The sequence below is a fragment of the Rhinopithecus roxellana genome, chromosome 13, assembly GCF_007565055.1.
Source record: "Rhinopithecus roxellana isolate Shanxi Qingling chromosome 13, ASM756505v1, whole genome shotgun sequence".
NCBI lineage: Eukaryota > Metazoa > Chordata > Mammalia > Primates > Cercopithecidae > Rhinopithecus > Rhinopithecus roxellana.
The window spans coordinates 4766343-4793351 of record NC_044561.1 but is presented as its reverse complement, the minus strand read 5'-3'; the positions used below and the strand labels follow the sequence as shown (position 1 = coordinate 4793351).

General features: G+C 46.6%; 1 protein-coding gene across 1 annotated transcript in view; it reads left to right on the top strand.

The window, feature by feature from the left end:
- The first annotated feature begins 909 nt into the window (after positions 1-909).
- ARFGAP3 (ADP ribosylation factor GTPase activating protein 3) overlaps positions 910-27009 on the top strand; it is a 65748-nt gene continuing 39648 nt past the window's right edge. The window contains exons 1-5 of the mRNA XM_010371756.2: positions 910-1180; positions 11096-11214; positions 17602-17674; positions 23331-23462; positions 24497-24580. Of these exons, the coding sequence (XP_010370058.1) occupies positions 1112-1180; positions 11096-11214; positions 17602-17674; positions 23331-23462; positions 24497-24580 (477 nt within the window). The 5' untranslated portion in view covers positions 910-1111. The remainder of the gene's footprint in view (positions 1181-11095; positions 11215-17601; positions 17675-23330; positions 23463-24496; positions 24581-27009) is intronic.

The window sequence follows — 27009 nt, the reverse complement described above, 5'->3', positions numbered from 1 at the left end:
CTTCCTCACTATCACCCAACCTCTTTCCAGTGGCTCCACACCCATTGTGGGGACAGAGGCACCTTCTGTTGAGTGTAAACTCTTCTGGCTGGAATTGTTTCCCAGAGAGTAGGGTGCAGCCCCGAGGGCTGGGGTTAGAAGTCAAGCTTCTCATCTGGACTCATTAGTTCTGACTGAGCACTTCTGCCTCAACCCGCACCGCTATCTCTCCATGAACGTGACACAAAAACCCTTGGTTTCAGAAAGCCAGTTTCCAGGCAAAGAAAGCTTTCCACCCAGGGCCTGGAGTGAGCTGAGGGCAAGAACAAAAAGAGTCGGGCGCGGTGGCTCACGTCTGTAATCCCAGCACTTTGCAAGGCCGAGGTGGGTGAATCACCTGAAGTCAGGAGTTAGAGACCAGCCTGGGCAACATGGTGAAACGCCCCTCTCTACTAAAAACGCAAAAATTAGCCGGGCGTGGTGGTGGGCGCCTGTAATCCTACCTACTGGGGAGGCTGAGGCAGGAGAATCGCTTGAACCCGGGAGGCGGAAGTTGCAGGGAGCCGCAATCGTGCCACTGCACTCCAGCCTGGGGGACAGAGCGAGGCTCCGTCTCAAAAAAAAAGAAAAAGGAAGGCGACCAGCTAACGTCCGGCGTCAAGGAGCGGGAGCCCACCATCCGTCTCGTGCCAAAAGATGGCGCGTGGGCCCCTTCCCCTGCCTCTGATATTTCCATGGAAGCAGCCGGTTAGGCGAAATGGCGATCAACCAGACTAAAGGTTAGTGGATCCTATGGCAGTGCGCGTGGCAGCCAGCCACACCCGGGACCGGCTTCGCCCAGAGCTAGGGGCGTGGAGCCGCGCCGCAAATGGCGCGCGAGCCTCCTGCGCACGCGCGTCCAGCGTCCGGGGTCTGGCCAGCCGCGCGGCCGAAGCGAGGGCAGGGAGCGAAAGCGAGCGGCGCCTGCGCCCCGGCGGTGAGCGGGCCCGGTCGTGGGCGGGGCTTGGGGCGGAGCCTGACCGTCACGCGCAGCACCGCCCCCGCGGCCTCGTCGCTCCTGCTGAGGCGGCAACCGCTCTCCGTCGGTTCTTACCGGTTGGCTGGGCCAGCAGCACCCGGCTCTCAGCTGAGGATGGGGGACCCCAGCAAGCAGGACATCTTGACCATCTTCAAGCGCCTCCGCTCGGTGCCCACTAACAAGGTAGCGGCCGTGAGCGAGTGCGGGCCTGCCTGCCATCCCTGCGGGAACCGGCGGGCGGCCCCTGCGGGCGCCAGTGACCGTGGCGTGGGAGGCGGGGTCGGCGCGGCCTGTGACACGTCGCACTGTGGGGCCGCGGCAGCCTGGCCGGGACCGGGCGGGCGGGGCCGGGCAGCTGGGAGGCCCGGGTGGGAGACCGGAGCCCGGGGGTCCTCACGCGGGCCGGGGAGCGTTCCCGGGGGCGACGGCGCGGGCACACCCCCCAGCGAGCTCTTGGGGCGGGGGCGAGCACCGGGGGCTCTGAGCGGGGGCGGGGTCTTCCTCGGGGCCGCTGCGAGGAGGGACTCCCGGCTCAGAAACCCCGGCTGCTGGCGCCGGATACGGGGAAAGCGCGGCTCCCCCCGGCGCCACCCTGGAGCTCGACGCCGCCTGTTGGAGCCGGCTAGGCTCCTCGGGCCTTGAGGTGCCTGCCTCAGTTTCTCTTCTGATAAAGCTGCCGAGTAGTCTCCGCTCTGGCTTCCAGCTTTTGTCGCTTTGGCCAGGGAGGTTCACCACAGCCTCCTCCCTCCCCTCGGCTCTCTTTGGAGATGGGGGTTTTCTTTTTTTTTTTTTTTGTCTCCAGAGACTGTTCTGTCCCTGGAACTTTTACAGCTTTGCGCAGCTGGCTGGAGGTGTTGGGGTGACGCAGGGGGCTAAGGTGACAAGTCGGGTCGGAGAGGGACCTGGAGAGTGCAAAGGGCTGTTGCGTCAGCGTGGACTCTCCCCACCCCTCCGGTGACACGAATTTTGTCTGGTCCCCACTGTCACTTCCGAAGGGAACAGCTGTTACTGAGCATGGTCCTGAACCTCCACATGCTGGCATAGAAAGTGTTATAAGATAAGTGTTTCTGTTGGTTTTAAGTCTTGATGGTACAGGGGAGCCCATATTTTTTCCAGCCTAGGTGAGGAAGGAAACAGTTTATTGGGGGTGATGTCTGATTGGATGTGGGAAAGTTAAGAGAAAGGCTCCAGGAATTCTCCAGTGTCCATTTCTTCACTGTTTTCTTGATTTTCACATTTTTATTTATTTATTTTTTTAGAGACAGGGTCTCACCCCGTCACCCAGGCTGAAGTGAAGTGTCTTGATTCTAGCTCACTGCAGCCTTGACCTACCCAGCCCAGGCCATCCTTTCTTCCCAGCCTCCTGATGAGGCTGAGACCACAGGGCTGCACCACCATGCCCAGCTAATTTTTATTATTAATTATTTATTTATTTTTGTAGAGACAGGGTCTTGCTATGTTGCCCAGGCTGGTCTCAAATTCCTGGGCTCAAGCAGTCCTCCTGCCTCCCCCTGCTTTGGCCTCCCAGAGTGCTAGGATTATAGGCATGAGCTGCCATGCTGGCCTTAATTTTCTTTTTTTATTTTTTTTAATGTTTTAATTTTAATTTTTTTGAGACAGAGGCTTGCTCTGTCGCCCAGGCTGGAGTGCAGTGGTGCGATCTCAGCTCACTGCAACCTCTGCCTCCTGGGTTCAAGCAGTTCGGCCTCAGCCTCCTGAGTCGCCAGAATTAACAGGCATCCACCACTACACCCAGCTACTTTTTGTATTTTTAGTAGAGACAAGGTTTCACCATGTCAGTCAGTCTGGTCTCAAACTCCTGGCCTCAAGTGATCCACCCACCTTGGCTTCCTAAAGTGCTGGGATTACAGGCATGAGCCACCGCGCCCAGCCTTGATTTTTAAATTTATATTGATGGGTTTATGAAGAGTGGGTCCCGTATAACTAGACAAGATTAGGATCTGCGGTTAGCAATGTGTAAACTATATATTTTTTGTCAACTTTATCTCAGAAACATCAACATGTATTCTCTTTGATTTAATTCAAAGATAATTTTAAATAAGAAGTCAATGTCTTTATATCAAGAGGCTTTTGAGAGAGAGGCTCGTATGGTCCAAACTGCTACTTTCTAGGTGTGTCACCCTTGGACAGGTTACTTGACCACTTTGTCTCTTTTTTCATCATCTGAAAATGGGGCATGAACTGGACCTAATTCAGAGGGTTATTGTGAAGATTTAATGGAATAATCCAAGGAAAACGCTTAGAGTAGGAACTTCATATAATAGTCTTCAATAAATGGCAACTGTTTTTATTATGAAGAACACACATATGAAAAAGTTTACATTCTGTAATAAGATTAATAAAAGCAATGATCAGAAATGTTTTCTGGTAATGTTTTCCAGTAATGTGCTATGTTTCTTGGTTGAGACCTTGTATTTTATCAACTGGTTTGAACCCTTACCTAAAAGACAACAATAGCGTTTTAAAATTGGGGTTCTAAAAGAGAGCCCTAAGATACATGAGCCAGGAAAGGTGATCAAAGAAAAACAAGTTGGCTTACTTTTAGAATATGGTATCCAATTTCTTCCTCTCATGTATGATGATTTACTCTGGATGAAAGGTCATGAGGGTCAATTTTCTTTTTCTTTCTTTTTTTTTTTTTTTTGAGACGGTCTAGCTTTGTTGTCCAGTCTGGAGTGCTATGGTGCGATCTTGGCACACTGCACCCTCCTCCTCCCAGGTTCAAGAGATTCTCTTGCATCAGCCTCCTGAGTAGCTGGGACCACAGGCATGTGCCATCAAGCATGGCTAATTTTTGTATTTTTAGTAGAAATGGAGTTTCACCATATTGGCCAAGCTGGCCTCAAACTCCTGACCTCAAGTGATCCGCCTGCCTCAGCCTCCCAAAGTGTTGTGATTACAGGCGCGAGCCACCGCACCTGGCCAAGGGTCAGTTTTCTAGTTTGTGAAATCCTTCTTTGTTGCTTTACCATTCCTTACTTTTATATAGATTGGATTATTCATTCAACAAGTATTCCTCAAGCCCCTATGGTATGCTGGGCACTGTGTAGAGCATTAAAGGTATGTACACTGATGGTGTGTTCCTGTCCTCTGGGAGCTTACAGTCTAGTGGATGGATGAAGGGCAGATGCAGGACAGCAAGCAGGTGGTGTGTTTTCTGCTCTGAAGCACAGTGTGGTGGAGCGGGAAGAGTGGCTCGGGGAACAGACTGCATGGGATCCAGTCCCCACTGTGGACATTTCCACTAAGGAATTACTAAGAAGTGGCCACTTCTTATCTGTCATACTTAATTCAGTAATTCCTTAGTTTTCTCTGAAATGGAGATCAAGATTTACTGCCGCCATCCCACGACCGGAAGGACTCCTCATGCTCTCTGCAGCATGGTGCTTCTGTGGCTTACAGAACAATTTGCCTTTGATGATTTTTTCAAGAGAGTTGTGCTGTGAGGTGGCAACAGTATCCAGGAAGCAGGATGCCAGTGCCTCAAGGAAAAAATGGTCCTTTTCGGCAATGTGTTCGGTAACTGGGGGCTTGGCCCTTGTGTATTACCTCATACAAAAGACTTTTCCAGGGCTTCGTGTTACCAGTTGGCATTGGAGCAGGTGCATCCCAAGGCACAGGGTGCTCTGGGCCCTATTCTCGACATTCACTGTCTCAAACTCACCAACAAGCACAACTTCGTGGACATGGCTGATGCCAAGTTGAAGATTCCTAGCTCTGGATCCAAGTCAGAGAGCCGTCTCCATATCAGCTCATCCAGAAGTGCACCCTTCAGAGGTGGCACCTTGATGAGGTCTTCCTAGAGCCCAAGGATTGCCAACAGGTTCCTATGTTCAAGCTCAGTGGGGAGAATGGCGAAGAAGTGAAAAAGAAGTAGAGACGATCCAAAAGACCCAGCTTTCTTCTAGTCTGGCCTTCCCTCATCTCCACCATGTGCCCACCAGGGGTGATGGCTTGTCTGAGTGACAGACACTCCCTTAAGCCAATTTTCCGGCCACCAGTGGGATGATTGTACATGCTGGCATATGGTAATTTTGGCATAATTCTAACTTGGGCACAACGAATGCTATTGTCATTTTAAAACTGAATCAGAAAGAAACTCTTATTGTAAGATAATTTATGTGAAAGTTCTTTGTGTAAGAAAGCACATGATAAAAAGAATCAGAATTAAGAAAATGTTCATTGATTTAAAAAACAAATAAATAGGCCAGGCGCGGTGGCTCATGCCTGTAATCCCAGCACCTTGGGAGGCTGAGGCGGGTGGATCACCTGAGGTCAGGAGTTCAAGACCAACCTGGCCAACATGATGAAACCCCTTCTCTACAAAAATACAAAAATTAGCTGGGCATGATGGCAAGTGCCTGTAATCCCAGCTATTTGGGAGGCTGAGGCAGGAGAATCGCTTGAACCCGGGAGGCAGACGTTGCAGTGAGCCAGATCACGCCACTGCACTCCAGCCTGGGCGACAGAGAGCAACTCCATCTCACACACACAAAAAATAAAATAAAATAAAATAAAAAATAAATAAAATGGAGATCAAGACTAGCTACATAATTTGTGAAATGTACAAAATGAAAATTCAGGGCCCTTGTTTGAACAGTATTAAGAGTTTCGGGTCGGGCGTGGTGGCTCAAGCCTGTAATCCCAGCACTCTGGGAGGCCGAGACGGGCGGATCACGAGGTCAGGAGATCGAGACCATCCTGGCTAACGTGGTGAAACCACGTCTCTACTAAAAAATACAAAAAAACTAGCCGGGCGAGGTGGCGGGCGCCTGTAGTCCCAGCTACTTGGGAGGCTGAGGCAGGAGAATGGCGTAAACCCGGGAGGCAGAGCTTGCAGTGAGCCGACATCTGGCCACTGCACTCCAGCCTGGGCGACAGAGCCAGACTCCGTCTCAAAAAAAAAAAAGAGTTTCTGCCTACACAGTGGCTCACGCCTATAATCCTAGCACTTTGGGAGCCTGAGGTGGGTGGATCATTTGAGCTCAGGAGTTCGAGACAAGCCTGGGCAACATGGTGAAACCCTGTCTCTACTAAAAATACAAAAAATTAGCCGAGCGTGGTGGCATGTGCCTGTAATCCCAACTAATCGGGTGGCTGAGACAGGAGAGTTGCTTGAACCCAGGAGGTGGAGGTTGCAGTGAACCAAGATCATTCTACTGCACTCAAGCCTGGGCGACAGAGCAAGACCCTATCTAAAAAAAATAATAATTTCAAGATGAGGCTGGGCGTGGTGGCGCCTGTATTCCCAGCACTTTGGGAGGCCGAGGTGGACAAATAGCTTGAGCTCAGGAGTTTGACACCAGCCTGGGCAACATGGTGAAATCCCATCTCTACCAAAAAAAATAAAATTAGCCATGCATGGTGGCGCGTGCCTGTGGTCCCAGCTGCTCAGGAGGCTGAGGTGGGAGGATTGCCTGAGCTCAGGAGGCAGAGGTTGAAGTGAGTCGAGATCATACCATATACTCTAGCATGGGTAACAGCGTGAGACCCTGTCTCAAAAAAAAAAAAAGAATTTCAAGATGAGACAGCAGAGCATTAAGCCAATTACACGCTCTTTTCTTCTAAGTGTGGGGCCCTCTGCGACTGCATAGATCACACACATGACCAGGAAGCTGGCCCCGATGGGGATGACAATAGTACCTTCTACTAGTAACCCTACTAACGAAAGCGTTGTTAGGAAGATGAAATTGGCTAAAGTGCCAACAATAGTGCCTGACTTAAACACTCAATATTAGCTGTTACTATTTGTATACTAATTATTCTCATCATTAGGCAAAACAAATTGTCAGTCAAAAGCTATTTCTTATTCATCACCATAAGAACTGATGTTCTGCTTCAAAAGCCACATCTTGACTTGGGTTTGGGATTGCATATCAAATCAAAGCACAGTCCCTGCTTCCAAAGCATAGCCTCCTGGTATAGCAGGAGGATCAAGGCAGCATTTATGGGAGCCAGACCTGTATTTCTCACCACTTCTGACCTCCACATGTCCCAGTCTCCACTTGTTAGCTCCTCTACCCTTACAAACTGCTCCACCATGTGCATTTATTTGCATTTAGTGAGCACCTGTGTTGTGCCAGGCATGGTGCCAAGTTCAAGTGAATAAGGTAGACGTGGCCCCTCCTCATGGGGCTACATTTTAGCAATCTCTTAGCTTAGGTGATGGGTCAGGAGGATGCCAAAGCTGCCTCCCTCATTAGGAACCTCACTGCTCTCTTCTTGTAGCCAGTCTGGTGACCACCTTAGAAGTGATTCTCAAACTTGGCCCGCTCTGGGCTGTGTACCCAAAATCTCTGCCATCACCTCTACCAAAAACCCTTTGCATCCTGTCCTTGCTTACTAGGAAACAATCTTGTAACCAATTGTCTTGCCCACTGGACTGCTAGACTGTAGGCTCCATGTGGGCAGACTTCCTGAACCACGCTGGTATGTCCACTTGGTATGTGCCAGGTACACTTGACAGTAAGTGCACAGCAACTGATAGTTGAGTGACTAGGTGAGAAATTACACACAGCCTGATGGGGAAGAACAGCATCTTTTGGCAGAGTCTGTCGTGTTGTTTGATGCCCCATAGAAGAGGGTTCCCCTAATGGCCATCACCACAGGGCATTTGAATTTGCATGTCTTCCCCACTTCTCAGTGAGCTCTTTAAAGACTGGCACCAGTAGGGGTTCTCCTAGTATTTGCGCTGCTACTTTTTCATACCTCATCAACTGTCACATGTCTGACATACAGCAGGTGATCAGTAAACACCGAAGTGAATCCCCTGGCCTCTTTTTGTGTCATTTGTCACTCCATCCCCATTATTCAATGTGCCATCAGTGTAAGCGTATCGTGGTGAGGGGCTTTAGAAAACCCACTCGTGTTTCCTCTCTTGTACTGCCCTCAAAAGACCAGAAGCCAGATTTTGCTTGATAATGATAGGTTGGACAGCCTTCATGTAAGTGGTTCTGCCTATAAATTTTTTTTTTTACATTTATTTATTTATTTATTTTTTATAGCAGAGTCTCACTGTTGCTGAGGCTGGAGTGCAGTGGAGTGATCTCAGCTCATTGCATCCTCCGCCTCCCAGGCTTAAGCGATCCTCTCACCTCAAACTCCTGAGTAGCTAGGACTACAGGCGTGTTCCACCACGCCGGCTAATTTTTTTTTATTTTTTTGGTAGAGGCAGGGTTTCGCCATGTTGCCCAGGCTGGTCCCAAACTCCTGAACTCAAGCGATCTACCTGCCTTGGCCTCCCAAAGTGCTAGGATTACAGGTGTCAGCCACTGCACCCAGCCTATGTATCTAATTATCTAATACATTTTTTTTTTCCTGCAGAAAGATTAAAAACAATTCTATTGGAGGATTTTTTTTCCTATTCTGAGTTTAATGAGTTATAAATACTACTTTCCACAACAAGCACTGTGTATTTTATGGGCCCAGCACACTTCCCATGTGTGACTCTGCTCGTTAGCACTGTGTATTTTAAAGTACTTTTATGCTCCTGTTGGTGAAGAATGTTGGGCTTCAGTGTCAATGTTGAAGGGGCAAGTAATAATGTTTGAGCTGGCAATAAGTTTTTAAAGTTTTTCTTTTGATTAACAAATATTTACTGAATGCTTACCATACCATGGGTAAGCCTGTTTTTCAGGCTGTGTGTGAGATTTAAAAGTACACAACTATTCAACAAACACTTATTGTGCATTTACCATGTGCAGGTTCTGTGCTAGTAGACAGGAAAGCAAGGTGACATGACGGGGCCAGACGTGGTGGCTCACACCTGTAATCCTAGCGTTTTGGGAGGCCGAGCGGGCCCAAATTGCTTGAGCCTAGGAGTTCAAGACCAGCTTAGGCAACATAGCAAGACCCCTGTCTCTACAAAAGAAAAAAATTAACTGGGCGTGGTGGCGTACACTTGTCCTAACTGCTTAGGAGGCTGAGGTGGGAGGATGGCTCAAGCTCAAGAGTTCGAGACTGCAGTGAGCTAGGACCGTGCCCCTGCACTCCAGCCTAGGTGACAGAGCCAAGAAAAGCCATAAAGCAGCAAACCAGGGCCATGCCACTGCACTGCAGCCTAGGTGACAGAGCTGAGAAAAGCCATAAAGCAGCAAACTAGGACCGCGCCACTGCACTCCAGCCTTGGTGACAGAGCCAAAGAAAGCCATAAAGCAGCAAACTAGGACCATGCCACTGCACTCCTGCCTAAGTGAGAGCCAGACCTTGTCTCTTAAAAAAAAAAAAAAGCCATAAAGATTGGCGAAAGGGAAAGATTTTACCCCTGTAAGAGCTCTCAGGGCCCTCAGTGGGCAGGGGACATAGTCCTTGGTTATGAACATGCATCTAAGAGTTATCAAAGTGACCTGGACAGAGTGAGGTGGTGGAGGTAGAGAAGGGCACAGCATTTCATAAAGGAATATCTCTCTGTATTAGTTATCTATTGCTGTGTATCAGATCGCCCCCAACTTAGCATATGAAACAACAGATAGTTCTGAGGGTCAGGAATTTGGGGTGACTTAGCTGGCTGCTTCTGACCCAGGGTCTTTCATGAGGCTGCAGTCAAGCTGTTGGCCAGGGCTGAGGTCATCTGGGAGCTTACATGGTGGTTGCAGGCCTCCTCTCCTCGCTGGCAGTTGGACCGAGGGCCTCAGTTCCTCAGCACTTCACCCTCTCCACAAAGCTACCTGAGTGTCCTCAAGACATGGCACCTGGCTTCCCCTACAGCTGGTGATCCAAGGTGGGGGGGGGGGAAGCAGGGGGAGAAAAAAAGGAGGGGGAGAGAAGAAAAAGCCATAGTGTCATTTGTAACCCAGTCTCAAAAATGACATGGTCATTTCTGCCATACACACACATAGACACACAGATCACCTTGGTAAAGTGAGGATGGAGATTACACAGGACGTGAATACCAGGAGGTGGGTTTCATTGGGGCCATCCTGGAGTCTGGCTGCCACAACTTCTTCCTCGGGCTGGGGAGAGAAGAAATCTGTGCAACAGCCTGCCATCTGGTATAGCCGGTGCCAGGAAGGATGGTAGGTCTAGAGTGTTCCCAGGCAGGGCTGCTTCCCTCACTAGCATTCCTTTACATGACTGGCAGGGTCCCTGCTGAGGCTTCAAGGATAAGGCATGTTTGAGATAGTAACAAACCTAAATTATCTTCACTACGTATAGTGTGCGTTTTTAAAATATGTACATGATAGGCCAGGCGCGGTGGCTCACGCCTGTAATCCCAGCTCTTTGGGAGGCCGAGGTATGCGGGTCACGAGGTCAGTAGATTGAGACTATCCTGGCGAACATGGTGAAACTCCGTATCTACTAAGTATACAAAAAATTAGCCAGTTGTGATGGCGGGCGCCTGTAGTCTTAGCTACTCAGGAGGCTGAGGCAGGAGAATGGCATGAACCTGGGAGGCGGAGGTTGCAGTGAGCCGAAATCATGCCACTGCACTCCAGCCTGGGCGGCAGAGCAGGACTCCATCTCAAAAAAATAAATAAATAAATAAAAATAAATAAATAAATATAATAATCTGTAATATACTATATAAATCTTATAGTAAACTGGGCACAGTGGCTCATGCCTGTAATCCCAGCACTATGGGAGGCTGAGGCTGTCACATCACCTGAGGTCAGGAGACCGAGACCAGCCTGGCCAACATGGTAAAACCCCATCTCTACTAAAAATACTAAATTAGTCGGGTATAGTGGCGCGAGCCTGTAGTCCCAGCTACTCCGGAGGCTGAGGCAGGAGAATCAATTGAACCCAGAAAGCAGAGGTTACGGTGAGCCGAGATCGCACCACTGCACTCCAGCCTGGGTGACAGAGCGAGACTGTGTCTCAAAATAAAAAAATACATAATATAGTAATTAACTATACTAATTTATAATTAATAGAATTAATAGAATTATATATAATAATAAAAGAACATGAAATATGAGGCTTTTAAAAAAAACCTAGGTGAGATATTTTCTAATATTACAATCTCAAAGTTTACATTATAAGGCTAAGCAGTTTTCAAGCTAAGTCATTTACTATATCTTATAGGATAATTTATTTGGCTAACATAAGTTAGTAACTGAATTTAGCATTTTTTTTCAGGTGTGTTTTGATTGTGGTGCCAAAAATCCCAGCTGGGCGAGCATAACCTATGGAGTGTTCCTTTGCATTGATTGCTCCGGGTCCCACCGGTCACTTGGTGTTCACTTGAGTTTTATTCGGTAAGTGAATCTTCTCTCGTTGGGGTGAAAGTGATTACATTGTTACATGGGTGGTTTTTTTTTCCCTTTTTTCTTTTCTTTTTTTGAGACAGGGTCTTGCCTTGTCACCTGTCACCTTTGCTGCAGTAGTGCCATCATAGCTCACTGGGCTCAAGCGAACTCAGCCGGTACAAAAAAATAAAAAATGTTGTGGTGTGATGATGTATAACTGTAGTCATCGTTACTTGGGAGGCTGAAGTGGGAGGATCACTTAAGCCCAGGAGTCAAGGCTGCAGTGAACTATGATCATGCTGCTGCATTCCAGCCTGGGCGACAGAGTGAGACCCTGTCTCTTAAAAAAAAAGAAAAGAAAGAAATTTAATTTTCAGTGTTGCCATACAATATTAAAAGGTGAGGCCTTTAAGAAGTGATTGAGCCCTCATGGATGGATTAATCCATTCCTGGATTAATGGGTTATCATGTGAGCGGCTTTATAGGAAGAGGAAGAGAGACCTGAGCTAGCACGCTCAGCTTTCTCACTAGGTGATGGCCTGTGCTGCCTCTGGACTCTGCAGAGTCCAGCCAGCAAGAAGGTTCTCACCAGATGTAGCCCCTTGACCTTGGACTTCTCAGCCTCCTTAACTGTAAGAAATCAACTTCTTTTCTTTATAAATTACGCAGTTTCAGGAATTGTGTTACAAGCAATGGAAAACCGATTTATGACAATTATCTTCTAATAATTCAGCAGTACGAAGTACCGACTCATGGGAGAAGGGGAATCAGGTGCTGTGGGTCTGTCCTATGTCCACCAAAGTGCAGAGTTTATGTCAATGATGAGACGCTCTCCTTGTATCAGGACTTCACTTCCAGCGTAATCTTATAGATCTGGCTTCCAAGGACACTAATATCACAAAGCCTGAGTGAATGATTTTTAGTGGCAGTTTCAAATGTTTATAACATGAAGGTCTTTTTTCTCCTTTTATCTGAAGACTTGGGTTGCATTGGCCCCTGTGGTGAGTAAACCATCTTCTACTTCTGATACTCTACGGCGATAGCCCATATGGGGCCTATGCAAAGCATCAGAAGACACCACCTTTGGACAGACAGTCTGATGGGATAACCCCACAGGCCAGTGGGAGGCTGCACTATTTGTGAAGTGAAATAAATTGAAATAATAAAAGAAATGATGGAAAGATCCCCGGGGCTTGGAAGCCAAGCAAGGCCTGCATGTCAGCTGCCACAGGCCCTTGCCAGGACAGCTTCTGCAGGGCACCCTCAAACAGCCATGGCTTAGTCATTGCTGCGTTCCCCAGACAATCCAGAGATTTCCCTACTGCATCTTTTCTAGGGAAGGAACCAGTTAGGCTGCCCATTTGGAATTGTGGCAAGCAATCTTATATTATGACTTAAGGAATATTGAAATATTGGTACAACGTGATTATTAAGAAGGAGCATTTGTTCCTATAAGGTAAAATCTATTATAATTGTTTGTTTGTTTTTTTGAGACGGAGTCTCGCTCTGTCGCCCAGCCTGGAGTGCAGTGGCCAGATCTCAGCTCACTGCAACCTCTGCCTTCCGGATTCAAGTGATTCTCCTGCCTCAGCCTCCTGAGTAGCTGGGATTACAGGCATGTGCCACCATGTCCGGCTAATTTTTGCATTTTTAGTAGAGACGAGTTTCTCCATGTTGGCCAGGTTGGTCTTGAACTCCTGACCTCAGGTGATCCGCCCACCTCGGCCTCCCAAAGTACTGGGATTACCCCGGCTGAAGCTTGTTTTTAGTGTACTTTGTTTTCCAGATTGATCGTTACCAGTTAACTTACGGTAACCTTCCCTGCCCAGAGCAGGTGAAGACTAGACTCCAATACCTAGTCGCTTCTCTTCCTTCTGTCTTTACTGTGTTCTTTCCCTCCTTCTTTCTGCTAAGTCTTGCCCATTATAATCTGGCTCTTACTTCTGGGTTAAGCCATTCCAGGAAACTGGGTGGTTTTATGATGTGTTCCTCCCTGAGGCAAGGACTGACCTAGAGCCTGAGGGTGGTACAGCAGGATCTGTTTGGGCCATTGCAGGTTTAATCACTGACCTTTTAAAAGTCAGATAAATAGAACTGTATGAATCACTGTGCTTGTAAATGATTCAAAAACAACAATTGAAATTCATGACACAACCTTAGGGCAGGAGTCTAGGATTTGGGCAAGAGAAAGTCAAGGATGAGAAGGTACTCGGTATGGTTTTTGTTATTTTTAAGGCAGAGAAGAGCTATTCTTTAAATTTTTTATTCCTAAAAAAAACTGCGGGGCCGGACACAGTGGCTCACACATGTAATCCCAGCACTTTGGGAGGCCAAGGTGGAAGGATCACTTGAGATTGGGAGTTTTTTTGGTTTTTTTATTTGCTTGTTTTTTTTGTTTTTTGTTTTTTTCTTTTAGACAGTCTCATTCTGTCGCCCAGGCTGGAGTGCAATGGTACGATCTCAGCTCACTGCAACCTCCGCCTCCTGGGTTCAAGCAATTCTCCTGCTTCAGCCTCCCGAGTAGCTGGGGTTACAGGTGTGTGCCAACACGCTCAGCTAATTTTTGTATTTTAGTAGAGACGGGGTTTCACCATGTTGGCCAGGCTGGTCTTGGACTCCTGACCTCATATGATCCACCCGCCTCAGCCTCCCAAAGTGCTGGGTTTACAGGCATGAGCCACCACACCTAGCCGAGCCTGGGAGTTTGAGGCTGTAGTGAGCTATGATCTTACCACTTCACTTCAGTCTGGGTGACAGAACAAAGACCCTGACTCAAAAAAATAAAATAAATAAAAAATAAAAAAACACCACTAGCTAACTGGGAAAAAATCCAAGCAGTCCCAAAACATGAAGTCTCTCCTCTAGAATACTTTTCCCCTCTTCTTCCCCTCCCACTGCCAGACACACACACACACAGACACACACACAGCTTCCTGTGTGGCATGGGTGGTGTGCATGTTTAAATGGAGTTTTTTTCCTTTAACTAGAATTTCAAGTCAATAAATTTACAGAGGAAAAATAATTTATAAGTTATGGCTTTTGGCCGGGCGCGGTGGCTCAAGCCTGTAATCCCAGCACTTTGGGAAGCCGAAACAGGTGGATCATGAGGTCAGGAGATCGAGACCATCCTGGCGAACACGGTGAAACCCTGTCTCTACTAAAAAATACAAAAAACTAGCCGGGTGAGGTGGCGGGCGCCTGTAGTCCCAGCTACTCGGGAGGCTGAGGCAGGAGAATGGCGTGAACCTGGGAGGCGGAGCTTGCAGTGAGCTGAGATCCGGCCACTGCACTGCGGCCTATGTGACGGAGCGAGACTCCGTCTCAAAAAAAAAAAAAAAAAAAAAGTTATGGCTTTTGCCAAGCAAAAGGGGAAAGGCAGATTAACAGTATATGGGGAGGGCAAGCTGCATTGATTGCTGACTGCTCCCACAGTGGACCTGATTGAACTGACCTCTGCCCCTTTTCACCTCCATTGCTGGGATCTCCATATTTCAGTCTGCGCTTCCCCTCTAGCTCTGTTTCTTCTCAAGTTTGCCATTATGTATTTCATGAGCTTATTAAAGGTGAATGGGATCCCTGCATCTATCTTGTTGGCATGGGGTTAGGGACAGGCTTAAATACAACGTAAATAAGAAGATGGACTGCAAAGTTATGTATCAGAGTTGGAAACTAAGTCCTGTGCCCACTTCTGGTTGGAAAATTAGGCAAAGTTTAAAAGAGGTAACGTTTGCGATGAACTTGGAAGGTTTGGTGAGGTTTTGATAATGGAGACAAGGCTGCGCATGGTGGCTTGTGCCTGTAATCCCAGCACTTGGGAGGCCCAGGTGAGAAGATAGCTTGAGCCCAGGAGTTTAAGACCAGCCTGGGCAACATAGTGAGACCTCATCTCTACAACAACAAAAAAAGATAATGGAGACAAGGGAGGGAATATTGAGGTCAGCGCTCGGACCTTCAGATATAGAAGTAGGAAAAAGCGAAATGCCTCGTAGTGAGTTTTTGTATGCATAAGAAAATAAAGAGAAGTGAGAGTGAAAGGAGAGGATCTGTGTCATATTGTGGAGCTCCTTAGCTTCCAGGCTGGAAACTAATACTCACTCCTGAGGCCCTGGACGGGTGAGGCATGCAGGGAGGCTGACTTAGCCTGGGCAGAACAGGAGACAACGTCAGAAAGAGGTGAGGATGCAGGAGCTGGGATGCAGTGGGGGAGGGCAAATCTGAGCTGTCCTTTCCTGGCCTTGGGTGTGTTCCTTACCTCTAAATGTCTTACTTTCCTTCTCTTGAAAGTGAGGGTAAGAATACTAGGACCTGCCATATAGGGTGTTGGCTGGAGCGAGCAAGAGAGTCCCATACAGCATGGCACATAGTGAGCCCTAGAACACATTGATGATGACCAGGGCAGAATCTGGGCTCCTGCTCGGTGGACACTGGGGAGAATCTTTTTATGATGTTAGTGTAGAAAGGGTCTTTAGTAGAGACGCTCTGTCACCCAGTCTGGAGTGCAGTGGTGTGATCTTGGCTCACTGCAACCTCTGCCTCCCAGGTTCATGACCTTATAGAGTTAATCAAACAAGTTATAAACAAAGGGCTGCTGGGAAGTAGTTACTGAGCTTGTCTATAAGTAAAACTCTAGATTAATAGTGGTATGCACTTTGGGAGGCTGAGATGAGGGGATTCCTTGAGGCCAGGAGTTCGAGACTAGCCTGGCCAACATGGCGAAACCACGTCTCTACTAAAATTATGAAAATTAGCCAGGCGTGGTTCCGCACGCCTCTATTCCCAGCTACCTCTGGAGGCTGGGGCACAAGAATTGCTTGAATCCAGAAGGCAGAGGTTACAATGAGCTGAAATCGCATCACTGCACTCTAGCCTGGGCGACAGAGTGAGACTCTGTGTCAAAAAAATAAAAGGTATGGTTCACTGGGCATGGTGGCTCACACCTGTAATCCCAACACTGAGAGGCTGAGGTGGGAGGATTGCTTGAGCTCAGAAGTTCTAGACAAGCTTGGGCAACACAAGACCCTATCTCTAGTAAAAAACAACAAAGAACAAACAAACAAAAGGCCGGACACGGTGGCTCACGCCTGTAATCACAGTACTTTGGGAGGCCAAGGTAGGTGGATCACCTAAGGTCAGGAGTTCAAGACCAATCTGACCAACATGGAGAAACCCTGTCTGCTAAAAATACAAAAATTAACCAGGCGTGGTGACACATGCCTGTTATCCCAGCTACTCGGGAGGCTGGGGCAAGAGAATCGCTTGAACTCAGGAGGTGGAGGTTGCAGTGAGCCAAGATCGTACCATTGCACTCCAGCCTGAGCAACAAGAGCAAAACTCCGTCTCAAAAAAAAAAAAAAAAAAAAAAAAAGCCAGGCATGGTGGCTACCATCTACTTGGGAGGCTGAGACAGGAGGATTTCTTGAGCAATCCTGGTTGAGGCTGCAGTGAGCTGTGATCACACTACTCTATTCCTAGGTGACGGAGTGAGACCCCGTCTCAAAAAAAAGAAATTAGTAAATATAAGGGCAGCACAAAGGAAAGTTTTGGTGCACCTGAAACTTCTTTTCTTTCTTCCTTGCCCGTTTTGTAAAAGGTATTCTACGTATACGCATTCTAAAATAGCCACATTCCTTACGGTTAGTGTAAGGCAAGCTATTACTGAATAACAGCCTCTGCTTTTTGCTCATTTCTGTGGATTCAGTATAAAGATTCTAACATTGTTGCTTTACAGTCGACCCCTTGGTGAATGTACATTGTTGAAGCTGTACTCACTGCCTTGTTTCAGATTTACTTGTTTTACAGTGGAGAGAAGTCAGGCATAAGGTGTGGCAGGGGCAGGAAGTGCTTGTAGCTTTCACTTCAGGAGCATGAAATCTTGTGTTTTCTCTCCCTGCCGGTCGTGATGTTGGGTAGGTCTCTTCTACCTTGTGATGAGAGAATGAGCACCCTCCAAGCTTCTGGTAGGGATCAAACTGGACAAGTAGATCACCGACATGAAAACATCCAAACAGTGCATCTGTTTCGAGTAGAGACGCATTAACAAATTTTAAATCATACCCAACCAAGGATAGGAGGCAAAGGGTTGGTGGTGTTCCTCGGAGGCCGAGGCGGGAGGACCACTTGAGCTCATGAGTTCAATACCAGCCTGGACAACAAAGTCTACAAAAAAACTTACCATGTCCCCGTGCCCTGCATTCCAGGAAGGACGACAGGAGCCAGGGGTTGCTCACACCAGCCATCATCCACTCTGGAGTCCTGGCATCCCAAAAGTGTGGGTCCTTGTTGACACAAACGTAGAATTCTTTAGAATCCTAAAAAGGAAACCTTGTTCTCAAAAGCTCGCTGATTTTGATCCTGGGGATAAAAAAATTAACGTTTAGTAATATTCTTTCCATTTAGATCTACAGAGTTGGATTCTAACTGGTCATGGTTTCAGTTGCGATGCATGCAAGTTGGAGGAAACGCTAATGCAGTAAGTTCATCTCAAACTCATCATTTTCCTTCTTGTTTAAATATTTGTTACGCTATAATAGTAAAGAAGCTCAGGCTAGGTGCAGTGGCTCGTGCCTGTAATCTCAGCCGTTTGGGAAGCTGAGGTGGAGGATCCCTGGAGCCCAGGAGTTCAAGACCACCCTGTGCAACATGGCAAGACCCTCTATTTTTTTTTTTTTTTTTTTTTTTTTTTTTTTTTTTTTTTTTTGAGACGGAGTCTTGCTCTGCTGCCCAGGCTGGAGTGCAGTGGCCGGATCTCAGCTCACTGCAAGCTCCGCCTCCTGGGTTCACGCCATTCTCCTGTCTCAGCCTCCCGAGTAGCTGGGACTACAGGCGCCCGCCTCGTCGCCCGGCTAGTTTTTTGTATTTTTTAGTAGAGACGGGGTTTCACCGTATTAGCCAGGATGGTCTCGATCTCCTGACCTTATGATCCGCCCGTCTCGGCCTCCCAAAGTGCTGGGATTACAGGCTTGAGCCACCGCGCCCGGCCAAGACCCTCTATTTATAAAAAACAAAACAGGTCGGGCGCAGTAGTTCACGCCTGTAACCCCAACACTTTGGGAGGCTGAGGAGGGCGGATCACTTGAGGTCAGGAGTTCGAGACCAGCCTGGCCAACGTGGAGGAACCCCCGTCTCCACTAAAAAAAAACAAAAAAACAAAAAAAAAACAAAAATTAGCCAGGCATGGTGGCACACACCTGTAATCCCAGCTACTCGGGAGGCTGAGATGGGAGAATTGCATGAACCTGGGAGGCAGAGGTTGCAGTGAGCCGAGATCAGACCACTGCACTCCAGCCTGGGTGACAGAGCGAGACTCCACCCCAAAAAACAAACAAAAAGAGTTCAATACTTGCAAGTTTGGGAGGCCCTATGAGATGAAGCAGAGAGCCTGATGGGTTTTGGAGTTGGACAGACCCAGTTGACTTGTTTATTGAAAAATCTGTTAAACACCTAATAAAATGGAAACGTTGGCTACGTGCTGGGGATACAGTGACAGACAAGACAGACAAGATCCCCACTGGGCACAGTGGCTCATGCTTGTCATCCTAGAACTTTGGGAGGCTGAGGCAGGCAGATCACCTTGAGCCCATGAATATAAGACCGGCCTGGACAACATGGCAAAAGCCTGTTTCTACAAAAAATACAAAAATTAGGAAAGCATAGTGGTGCATACCTGTAGTCCCAGCTACTCAGGAGGCTGAGGTGGGAGGATCTCTTGAGCCTGGGAGGTAGAGATTGCAGTGAGCTGAGTTGGTGCCATTGTGCTCCAGCCTGGGTGATAGAGTGAGACCTTGTCTCAAAATACTACGCAGAAATAACCAAGATCCCCTCTTAGAGACAGAGGCAGTCAGAGAGTGATCAAAGAAATATGTTCACAGGAAAATAACAGGCAGTGATAAGTGCTTTAAGAAAATTAAAACAGGAAGCAAGGGTACAGAGAAACTGGAGACTTCTTTATGACAATAGTTTTTTAATAACTGGGGTGACTTTTGTGGTTAGGATGGAATGCTTGTATTTGAATTAATATTTAACTTCTTAACTATAAATTACAAAACCCATTCTTTTTTTTTGAGACGGAGTCTGGCTCTGTTGCCCAACCTGGAGTGCAGTGGCACTGTTTTGGCTCACTGCAACCTCCACCTCCCGGGTTCAAAAGATTCTCCTGCCTCAGCCTCCTGAGTAGCTGGACTATAGGCGCACGTCACAACTCCTGGGTTTTTTGGTATTTTTAGGAGAGACAGGGTTTCATCATGTTGGCCAGACTGGTCTCGAACTCCTGACCTCAAGTGATCCGCCTGCCTTGGCCTCCCAAAGTGCTGGAATTACAGGCGTGAGCCACCGCGCCTGGCCAAAAAACCCATTCTTCATGTCTTTAAATATAGCAAATATTGTGTGTTAATTTCTAAACACAAATATAAATATTGTGTAAGTTCTGTGAAAAAATAACCTTAAAATATTAATTTATAATTTTAAAAGAACTGATTTCCTTAACCCCATTTACAAACCTAATTAAGGATTTTCAAACATTGTAAACTTTATTTACAAATTCAGTATATTTGATTATCTCAAACACTGAACTGGCAGCCTCACAAATCTAGCCAGCCAAATATTGCACAGCACTGGTAGCCTATTTATCAGGACAAAATGGTGTAGATTGAGTAAATGGAATTCCTTTAGGCGTTTCTTATATGCTAAAGAATAAGAAATCAAATTTGTATGCATTTCAAATAAAAATTATGACCAGGCATGGTGGCTCATGCCTGGAATCCAAACACTTTGGGAGGCTGAGGCAAGAGGATCACTTGAGCCTAGGAGTCTAAGACCAGCCTGGGCAATTTAGTGAGACCTCATCTGTACAAAAGACTTAAAAATTAGCAAGGCATAGTGGAACCTGCCTATAGCCTCAGCTACTCAGGAAGCTGAGGTGGGAGGATCACTTGAGCCCAGGAGTTCCAGGCTGCAGTGAGCTGTGATTATGCCATTGCACTCCAGCCTGGGTGACAGAACAAGACCCTGTCTCAAAAAGAAAAAAAAAAATTATATATGTGTGTGTGTGTATCAAATAAAGTCAGAAGTCTATAATAGCAGTTTCAAAAATGCTAGTTTCTCAATCTTTTTTCTTCGTTGTCCCTAAGCATAAAAATCAATTAATTAGATAACTTTCCATTTAAATTGGATCCAATGTTTCCCTAATGAGATAAATTAAATACTAAGGAATACAGTTTTGTCAGGTAGAGGTGATCTTTGGAAGGCCATAAACCATTGTAATAACTAAGATTTTTTTTTTCACTTTTCAAGAAACAATTTTTGCCCCTCTTAATTAAAAAGATATGCCTAGCCAGGCATGGTGGCTCACACCTGTAATCCCAGAACTTCGGGAGGCCGAGGCGGGAGGACCACTTGAGCTCATGAGTTCAATACCAGCCTGGACAACAAGGTCTACAAAAAAAAATTTTTAATTAGCCAGGCATAGTGGTGCATGCCTGTAGTCCCAGCCACTTGGGAGTCTGAGGCAGAAGAATCACTTGAGTCCAGGAGGTTGATGCTACAGTGAACAGTGTTCACCGTGCCACTGCACTCCAGCCTAGGTAATTGAGCAAGACCATCTCAAAAAAAAAAAAAGAAAGAAAGAAAGAAAAAAGTATGCCTTAGATGTTTCAAGCTTATTTTTTGAGATAGAGTCTCACTCCTATTGCCTAGGCTGGAGTGCAGTGGCAAAATCATAGCTCACTGCAGCCTCAACTTCCTGGGCTCAGGTGATTCACTCAGCCTCCCAAGTAGCTGGGACTATAGGCAAGTACCACCAGGCACAGCAAGTTTTTTACATTTTTAGTAGAGACAGGGTTTTGCCATGTTTGCCAGTCTGGTCTTGAACTCCTAGGCTCAAGTGATCTGCCTACTTTGGCCACCCAAAATGCTGGGATTTACAGGCATGAGCTGCCAGGCCTGGCCAGTGTTTCTTATTAAATTTTTATTAATTTTCTGGGTTTTTCTAGAGACGTGGTCTCACTTTGGTTCCCAGGTCGGTCTCAAATTCCTGGCCTCAAGCAATCCTCCTGCTTTGGCTTCCCAGAGTGCTAGGGTTACAGGCATGAGCTACTGTGCCCAGCCTCAAGCATCTTTTTAGAAACTTTTGCCCATTATCATGATGTTCACAAACTTGTTCCTAAACTTAGCCCTGTTGGTTTGACTTACCTGTTCTTATTTCTAAGCCTTCCCAACGTTGCAGAGTCACCCTCCAAACTCCAGAAAGGAGCTTTCGCATCTCAAGCCAGCAGGGGTCAGGGGACATGGGGAGGGAAGGCTCAGATGAGTGGTCATTTCAGTTTACCCAGTGGAGCTCTAAGTTATGGGCTTGGACCCATCCTTTTGTATTTGAATCCTAACTCCGTCCCTTGCTACCCATGTGATCTGGGGCACGTTGTTGAATCTCTCTGTGCTTCATTTTCCCTATCTGTAAAGTGTAGACAGGAGTAGTGACTGTCTGATAGTGTTGCTGTGAGGATTGAATGCGATGATGCCCATGAAGCACTCACGACAGGATCTGGAACATGTGGGTGACCAGTATCATTATCAGTCAAATAAGGTTCATCAAAGGATCGCTTGTATAGGTTTTTAGAAGACCTGTTTTAATTAAGATATGAATTCTATAATTCATGTCTGTACATGGATCCTCATGAAGTGGGTAAAAGCAGTTTCTTTTAATTGTTTAAATACTTGTCTTAACGTCTTACTTATATTGTAGTCTCTGTTAATGACAGAATAGTGTTGAACGAGGTAAATGTTACTGTAGCTCCTCACTAATTTGTCAAAAAATCTGATTTACTGGAATCCATTTTGAGATCGATTGTGGACTGGGCATGGTGGCTCACACTTCTAATCCCAGCACTTTGGGAAGCCAAGGTGAGAGGACTGCTTGAATCCAGGAGTTGGAGGCTGCAGTGAGCCATGATCATGCCACACTACACTCCAGCCTGGGTGACAGAGTCAGACCATCTCAAGAAACAAAGAAAAGGGCCAGGAGCGGTGGCTCACGCCTGTAATCCAGCACTTTGTGAGGCCAAGGCAGGTGGATTCTTTGAGCTCAGGAGTTCAAGACTAGCCTGGACAACATAGCAAGACCCCATCTCTACAAAAAATACAGAAATTAGCCAGGCGTGGTGGCACACACGTGTAGTCCCAGCTACTTGGGAGACTGAGGTGGGATCGCTGGAGCCCAGGAGGTGGAGGTTGCAGTGAACCGAGATGGAGCCACTCCATTCCAGCCTGGGTAATAGAGCAAGACTCTGTCTCAAAAGAAAAAAGAAAAGAAAAGAAATGGATTGCTCATGAATTAAAAGTAGTCCTGAGAAGAAAGCTTCTCCCCAAATAAAGTTCACAATGACAGAGGTGGTTTAATGGACAAATGAGGACTAGTTATTTCATTTTGTAATGCAAGTCTCATAGCTAGTTTTTGTGTGTTTTTTTTTTTTTTTTGAGACGGAATCTCGCTCTGTCGCCCAGGCTGGAGTGCAGTGGCCAGATCTCAGCTCACTGCAAGCTCCGCCTCCCGGATTTACGCCATTCTCCTGCCTCAGCCTCCGGAGTAGCTGGGCCTACAGACGCCCGCCACCTCGCCCGGCTAGTTTTTTGTATTTTTAGTAGAGATGGGGTTTCACAGTGTTAGCCAGGATGGTCTCGATCTCCTGACCTTGTGATCCGCCCGTCTCGGCCTCCCAAAGTGCTGGGATTACAGGCTTGAGCCACCGCGCCCGGCTCATAGCTAGTTTTTGGTTTGTTTTTTGTATGCTTGTTTGTTTGTTTGTTTTCTGAGATGGAGCCTTGCTCTGTTTCCCAGACTGGAGTGCAGTGGCAGGATCTCAGCTCACTACAAGCTCCGCCTCCTGGGTTCACCATTCTCCTGCCTCAGCCTCCCAAGTAGCTGGGATTACAGGCATCTGCCACCATGCTTGGCTAATTTTTTGTATTTTTAGTAGAGGTGGGGTTTCACCGTGTTAGCCAGGATGGTCTTGATCTCCCAACCTCGTCATCCACCTGCCTTGGCCTCCCAAAGTACTGGGATTACAGGCGTAAGCCACCGCACCTGGCCATAACTAGTTTTACCAAAATATTAATCTGCATGCTTTTCTCCGTAGTCTTCCTTTTTTCATCAACATGGGTGTTCCACCAGTGATACCAATGCCAAGTATAACAGTCGCGCTGCTCAGCTTTACAGGGAGAAAATCAAATCGCTTGCCTCTCAAGCAACACGGAAGCATGGCACTGATGTAAGTCACTGGAGGCTGGATTGTCTCCTTTAGATACATGTTCACTTAGTAGAAAAAGTGATTTTTATCCTGAATAGTAAAACTTTTCTACCTGAGTTGTCTTACAGGGAATTAGTGTACAATAGATTCTTACTATTTGAAGTAGTTATGTTCTGTAAATTCATCATGAGTACTGGATTAACGAATACTAAAACATTGCTCCTAGGAGAAATACAGGATTAGGTTCCTATGAGCTCTGGTTTCATTTTTGTCAACTGATCAATACATAACCTTATTTAACATGTGTTTCTATTTAGAGACACCTTTTTAAATATATATTGATGGCTCATGAATGTTGAACTCACAGCCAAGGACTGTAACTCAGCCCTGAATGAAGCTTATTTAATGCCTGGATTTTCTCCGCATGAGGCACATCACAGCCTTCATGTGCTTCAGAACATTAGCTAGCCCTTCAGGACTGCACTTGAGAGTCATCTTAAAAAGTGATATCCTCAATGAAAAGCACGGAAATGTGAAGATCGTAGCACGAAATAAGCTACAGGAAGGACATTTGTTATGAGAACTGAAACAAGAAGGCAGAGTAGTGTGTCCTGTTTACCTCAGCTGAGAACGGGGCTCTCAGGCAACTCGTTTTGCTGCACTATTCTCCAAATGACAGACACCACAAGGACTGAGTTTGGGTTGAAAGTAAATTTTAGCAAGTAGGTAAATTCATAAATATGGAATCCGTGAATAACGAGGATTGATTATCATTGGGAACCTGCGTTTAGATATGAAGTCTTTGATCTTTCCTTTTCAGAAATGGTTTGTGTGTTTGAGGTACTTGACTTCCTCAAGGTTTGCAAGCAAAATTTACTGGATGATAGATTACTAAAGTGCACTCAGAGGTCCTCTGTAGGGATGTTACTGATTTTATAAGAATGGAAAGCACCAATCTTTAGGAAACAGGTCTCTATAAGGGAAATGAAGGGTATCAAATAAAATCCTTTACAGGCCGGATGAAATGCTCAGCCCTGCATTGTGTTTTTTTCTAGCTGTGGCTTGATAGTTGTGTGGTTCCACCTTTGTCTCCTCCACCAAAGGAGGAAGATTTTTTTGCCTCTCACGTTTCTCCTGAGGTATGTATTATGCTTCACCTCATTTTAAAGTGTGCTTCCTCTGACAGTTAACAAAAGGTACATATTTAAAATGTTAGGATACAGGCTATGCTGTTGTAACAAGAAGTCCTGAAACATAACTACTGAAGAGAGAAGTGACATTATCAACAATTCTAAGGTTAGGCTATCTGCCGTTGACTGATGGACTTTGCTGTTCTCAGCGTGTGGCTTCCATCTCAGGGTCTAAAGCAGCTGCTTCAGTTTAAGACTCTCCCAGCTTAAGAGAAGAGTACAAGCATCCTTGAGAGCTAATGCCCTATTCTTTTATTTCTTTCTTTATTTTTGGGGGGACCGAATCTGGCTCTGTTGCCCGAGCTGGAGTGGAGTGGCATGATCTCAGCTCATTACAGCCTCTGCCCCCTGAGTAAGCAATTCTCCAGCCTCAGCCTCCCGAGTAGCTGGAACTACAGGTGTGCACCAACACACCCAGGTAACTTTTTTTTTGAGATGGAGTTTTGCTCTTGTCGCCTAGGCTGGAGTGCAATGGCGTGATCTTGACTCACTGCAATCTCCACCTCCTGGGTTCAAGCAATTCTTTTGCCTCAGCCTCCCGAGTAGCTGGGACTACAGGTGTGTGCCACCATGCCCGGCTAATTTTTGTATTTATAGTAGAGACGAGGTTTCACTATATTGGCCAGGCTGGTCTCGAATTCCTCACCTCAGGTGATCCACCCACCTTGGCCACCCAAAGTTCTGGGATTGTAAGTGTGAGCCACCTTACCCTGCCACAAATGCCCTATTGTTTTACAGAAAAAGTCTAGAGGTAGCTCCCATCCCTTCTGCTTAATGTCCTGTGAGCTGGAATTTAGTTGCATGTCTTATCTAGCTGCCAGGGAGAACTGAGAGTTTATTACTAATACTGTGTCACAGTTCAGTTCAGAGCTCTGAAACTGACAAAAAATGAAGACATTTTTCATAGGGGTTTCATTCTCAGTGCCCCAGTTTTGCTGTTTACATAGTATATATCTCAAAGCTGTTGCATGAGTTAATAGTACTGGTAAAAGTACTTAGTACCTGGCACAAAGTAAGCCTTCAATAAGGGCTCTAAATATCACACTCCTCATCCTTGTGACCTGATAGCAACAGTGACAGCAATCCGTAGTACTCTGTGGCCTCTCCTCGGATCACTTAGATCTAGGGAAAGTAAAGCCTAAAAAGCCACAATATTTACTATTTGGCTCTTTCTTTTCTTTCTTTTTTTTTTTTTGACGGAGTTTTTGCTCTTGCTGCCCAGGCTGGAGTGCAGTGGCACGATCTCAGCTCACTGCAACCTCTGCCTCCCAGGTTCAAGAGATTATCCTGCCTCAGCCTCCCGAGTAGCTGGGATTATAGGCATGCGCCACCACACCTGGCTAATTTTGTGTTTTTAGTAGAGATGGGGTTTCGCCATGTTGGTCAGGCTTGTCTCGAACTCCTGACCTCAGGTGATCCACCAGCTTCAGCCTCCTAAAGTGCTGGGATTATAGGCATGAGCCACCGTGCCCGGCCTACTATTTAGCCCTTTAAGGTAACATGTGCCTACCTCTGTCTTGGAGCATCATATGTTCTGCCAGCTATCCTAGCTTCGCCTAGTCCCATTGGGTAAGGAGCACGATTTGGTGAACTCTTGCTCAATCTATTCTTTAATTTTCTTTCTTTCTTTTTTTTTTTTATTTTGAGATGGAGTCTTGCTCTGTTGCCTAGGCTGGAGTGCACTAGCACAATCTCGGCTCACTGCAACCTCTGCCTGCCAGGTTCAGGTGATTCTCCTGCCTCAGCCTCCCCACACCACCACACCCGGCTAATTTTTTTGTAATTTTAGTGGAGACACGGTTTCACCATATTGACAGGTCTGGTCTCGAACTCCTGACCTCAGATGATCTGCCTGCCTCAGCCTCCCAAAGTGCTGGGATTACAGATGTGAGCCACTGTGCCCAGCTTATTCTTTAATTTTCAATTTAAAACTATGTAAAGTCATACAGGTTGTTAAACCTTGTTTTGTTGTTGTTGTTGTTGTTGTTTTTGCTATTATAATTTGCACATACTTATTAGCATTGTCACAGTCAGTAGTTACCCAAAAAGGTTATCAAGAAAGAGGAGAACAGGCCAGGCATGGTGGCTCATGCTGTAATCTCAGCAGTTTGGGAAGCCAAGGTGGGAGGATAGCTTGAGCCCAGGAGTTTGAGATGAGCCTGGGCAACATAGACCCCTTCTCTACAAAAAATTTAAACTTTAGCTGGATGTGGTGGCACATGCCTGCCGTCTCGGCTACTCAGGAGGCTGAGGTGGAAGCATCACTTGAGCCTTGGAGGTCAGGGACACAGTGAGCCATGATTGTGCCTCTGCACTCCAGCCTGGGCAACAGAGCAAGACCCCATCTCTATAAAAAAAGAAAGCAAGAAAAAAATAGA